At 34.1% G+C, this 4,440-nt stretch overlaps 1 protein-coding gene across 1 annotated transcript; it reads right to left on the minus strand.

Moving 5' to 3' along the window:
* Positions 1-3,010: 3,010 nt before the first annotated feature.
* LOC109221836 (senescence-specific cysteine protease SAG39-like) lies at positions 3,011-4,121 on the minus strand. The gene is made up of 2 exons (XM_019386275.1): positions 3,689-4,121; positions 3,011-3,600 (listed from the first exon to the last, which is right to left on the minus strand). Exons 1-2 carry the CDS (start codon positions 4,119-4,121, stop codon positions 3,011-3,013), a joined length of 1,023 nt encoding a protein of 340 aa, XP_019241820.1.
* Positions 4,122-4,440: the final 319 nt, after the last annotated feature.

Consider the following 4,440-nt stretch of genomic DNA (forward strand, 5'->3'; position numbering starts at 1 on the left):
TGATGACTATTAATATTAGTCTTTGGTCACGCCCACTGTTCATTGGTCAACCACCTGTCTACATTTAGACTTATTATGCACTGCTACCGCATTCACTTCAAGAATGGTGCAAATCAAGTGGGACATGCTTCGTGCTTTTTCATGAAAAATATGTTATTTTTCTTTAGTCATCATTATATCATCAATATGGCGCATTTGGGACTAAAACCCAATGTCTTACCCATATAAAATCATTTTAGGCCATAATTAGTTGGGACTCGAACCCAACTCTTATAATCATGGAGCATCAGGACTCAAAACCCGATGTCTTATCCTTATGGTGCATTGGGACTTGAATCCACCGTCTTTTCCTTATATAATATTTAACACAAATTGTTTAATTCACTTCAAGGAATGTAATATAATTTTACATATCCATAAATCAAACTTTAGTAAGTTCAACATAGTAAACACTATCATAAAAATAAGTGAATTAAAAATGATAAGAAATATTATCAATGATTAATTTTGGTCCAGTAAATATTCATGTACTAATATACTATATGTAAACTGATCAAAACATATTATTTAGATATAGTAGTGTATATCATGCACTACCATTTCAGTAACTATAAATTGATCCAAAGTGTAATGAGATATATTCTACTCCAGAAAATAATGAAGCTTATTCAATGTTACTAGCATATTCTGTATTTACACAAAATGTATCCCAATAAACTAGCCAGATATAAACCTTTTCAAATCATTGGTTCATATATATGGAAAACAGTAAAGACTATTATAATCAAGACATAGTGTTTCGTGCAAATAAAAAGCCATGAGAACCAAATGACACATGTATATGACTAGTAATTTTGACTAAAAATTAGGTACTGGTTTACATATGCTACTGTAAAATATCTTCTTTTTTTCACGTGTTACATAAAGAAGCAACTCCTTTGTATCACACATATGCATGGTCGGCTTTTAAGATTTACTGGTACCATTTCTAAAAATGAGAATGGGATTGCTTCTAAGCAAAAACTATCATGCTTAAAAATAATCTAATAAGATTTATAATTTATCACATGTCTATGCAAAAGTATCATTGTTGCACGATTCAAAATACAATCCTTTTGGGGTTAATATTAATCTTAATTTTCAAGAATTTGAAGAAAGAAGATATAACACTCATCATCATATTGAATAAGATGATACATCAAACTGAGGTCAAGTAAATATTATCATTAAATGAGACTGGCTTGAGATCAATATGAGGTTAACTATGCTATTGCAGTATAAAATTTTACCTTTCTCATCTTTATGCACATAAGACTAAATTAATGACACGACAGTGTCATCTTTAGTGCTTACCACAAAATCTTTATCAAGATGTAATGAAAGTTTTCCTTGGCAAAGCAGCAAAAGCAGTTGTAGCTTCCATGGAAGGTTTTCACTTCTTTTAGGAAGTATTAGAGAAAATAAAATAGCATTCGTGCTGATAACGTGTTACAAAACTTAGCTCAAAGTAATAATATAAAATAAAAAGATAGACAACAATGTAGAGAGAAAGAGAGAAGAGAATCTATTTCTTCCATGTATTCAAGTGTATACAATGTGATGTCCAAACCCTCTATTTATAGGATGACATTGAGGTATACAAAGGGATATCATAAACATGGTATTAACTATTGAGATCATGAGGAAAGATCATGGGGAGGTTATGGAGGTGTGGGAGTTACAACTATAATGGTGAGAAGTAGTGGGAGTTATCTACTTAATGGAGAAGAGTAGTGGGAATAACTTCTTTAGGAGTTATAGACATCCACTACAAAATAATATTTCATAACATTGTACGATTAATTCAATGCTTAATGAGATCGTTTATTAAAGTATTAAAGAAAAGCTATAGATTATATCTTTGAAAGTTGGATAAATTCTAAAACTAGAACGAGATTATGTATTTATAAGACACTACTATCCAATTAGTTGCTTAATATTTGGATTGGACATTCTTGTGTTTATCTATGACGAGTGGTTATCCCAATTTGCAAATGCAGGATTTTGATTCTTCTAGATTAACTTAAGCATTATCATGACAGGTATTTAGATCATTTCTAAAATTCAAATTAACTAGAGCCTACAAGAAGGGGTGGCAAACGGGTGGGTCAGGTCGAATATGGGACGGTTGGAAAATGGGTAATGAAAAAATAGATAAATTATTTAACCCGACCCATATTTAATACGGATAAAAAACGAATGACCGGTGGATAATACGGGTTGACTTAATGAATATAATCTCTTCTGGGAGAATTCCTAGTCTCCCAAACTTGAGTAGCCTCCAATTTGAGACTTTACAAATGTATTCCAAAGTTAAACTCATTAGGTATCCATTGGTTGTCCATTTTCTAAATGGATAATATGGTTCTTATCCATATTTGACCCGTTTTTAAATAGTTCATTATTCAACCCATTTTTTAGTGGATAGTATGGGTTGTTAACTGTTTTCTTTTAACCATTTTGCCGCCCCTACCTACGAGTGAGTGTAGAAGTCTCTATTGACAATTATATATACCTCGTTGTGCTTGTCATTTTGAGGCAAACGAGTTGAGAATTAGAGTTCTCTCAAATACAAACTGTTCTCTCCTCTAATGTTTCTCCAACATTACTTACTTACTGCTAGTTGAGTTTTGGGTCCATACAAAAGTTACTTATTTTGGGCCAAGTGTTGATAGAAACGAGTTGAAAGAACTTGTGGAATCTAAGACAGAGAAACCTAAGAATCAAAGATTGAATAGTGGAATCTAAGACAATATATTTAGTAATCTCGTGTTTATGGAATCGAAGTCTTAAATAAGGGAAGCATTTTTCTATCATTCACTCGCATTACCAATCTTTTCACATAGAAAGTTTAGTTTAACAATTATGTACATATAAGGAGTTTATAACATATATACATAGTAGACACACCACATAAAATATGAACAAGGTGATAACAACAAATTCCCATGCACCAAAGCTTCTAAGCTATTTAAGCAGTTGGATAAGAAGCTTGCATAGCAATTCCACAAATTCCTTCTGCAGCATCAATACCTCTTTGCATTCTAATATAACCGTTCTCTCCCCAGCTCGTCCCCCACGAGTTCTTCACTAACCAATACTTTGTCCCTTCACTAGTTTTCCCATATCCGATTGCTGTAACACCATGATCTAACTCAGTTCCACATTCTCCAGTAAAAACACCGCTAGAGTAGAACTGAAAATCTGATCCACTAGCATCAATGGCAACGGATACAGGTTGGTTAGCAACAGCACTCAACAGAGCAGATTCACTGTTGGCCGGGACATCTTCGTAACCAGTAATCTTGGCAACATGGTTGGATTCCTTTCTAGTTTTGCAAGTGCCATCAGTTCCCTCGTATGGATAATTTGATTCTGTAGTAAGTCCATGGTTCTTGATGATGAACGTAAAAGCATCATCCATAAGACCTCCCTCACATCCCATATCAGAACTTGTATCGCAATCCACGAGTTCTTGCTCAGATAAAGATATTAACTTACCTGTTTTGATCTTGTTGATCCCCTCAGTAGCAGCAACAGCAGAAAATGCCCAACAACATCCTACATTATCAGCTTAATAAGATTTTCTTTTGTAGCATATACATTAAAGAAAATGTTATTATTTACATGACCAAATTACTTGACTTACCACACTGCCCTTGGTCCTTAACTCCAGTAACAGCGCCCTTCGTTCTCCAATCCATGGTAGCGGGAGCAGTCATATTTTCATACCTGAATGATATGGTTTTTGATGACTTCTGATGAGAAGACATTTTGTATCCGTTGTGAGTCGCTCTAAATTCCTCATTTGTCAAATCTGCAAATTCGTTGATGCCCAACTTATAAGGCCTAATTCCTGCCTTGTTGACTGACTCAATATAATCAACATTGTCGTTGAATATTTTGAACCTCTTTGCCTTCTCTGCATCATCTCTGTACACACGTCCAAAGCGAGTCATCCAGTACTCGTGTTTCTGGACCATTGATGCTTCGTTCAAGTCACGAGATGCGGTTTGAGAAGCCCAGATTCCTAACACTAGTAGAGCTACAAAAGCAAGCTTCCAATTGGATATCAAAGCCATCTTTCACTAGCTGAATTTTTCTGTTGAATCTAATATGTCTCTGTTTGAATGTTGTGGATGAAATGCTTAGAGTGACTACGCTATTTATAGTACTAACATTATGGTTATATATAGGTAACTCAAATTTTTATCATTTTTAATTGAATGAATTCCCTGGATAGCCCGGCAGGTTATTTATGATAGACTGATTGTGATAACAAAGATGGATCTGGCACGCTGTTTGATGTCCTCAAATAGATATCTTGCAATAAACCTTTCATTTGCAACTATCTGACAAATTTTCGTTCCATAATTATGGAACCTTTATTGGCAAAGTTTT

This window comes from Nicotiana attenuata, unplaced genomic scaffold (genome assembly GCF_001879085.1).
Source record: "Nicotiana attenuata strain UT unplaced genomic scaffold, NIATTr2, whole genome shotgun sequence".
In the NCBI taxonomy this organism is placed as follows: domain Eukaryota; kingdom Viridiplantae; phylum Streptophyta; class Magnoliopsida; order Solanales; family Solanaceae; genus Nicotiana; species Nicotiana attenuata.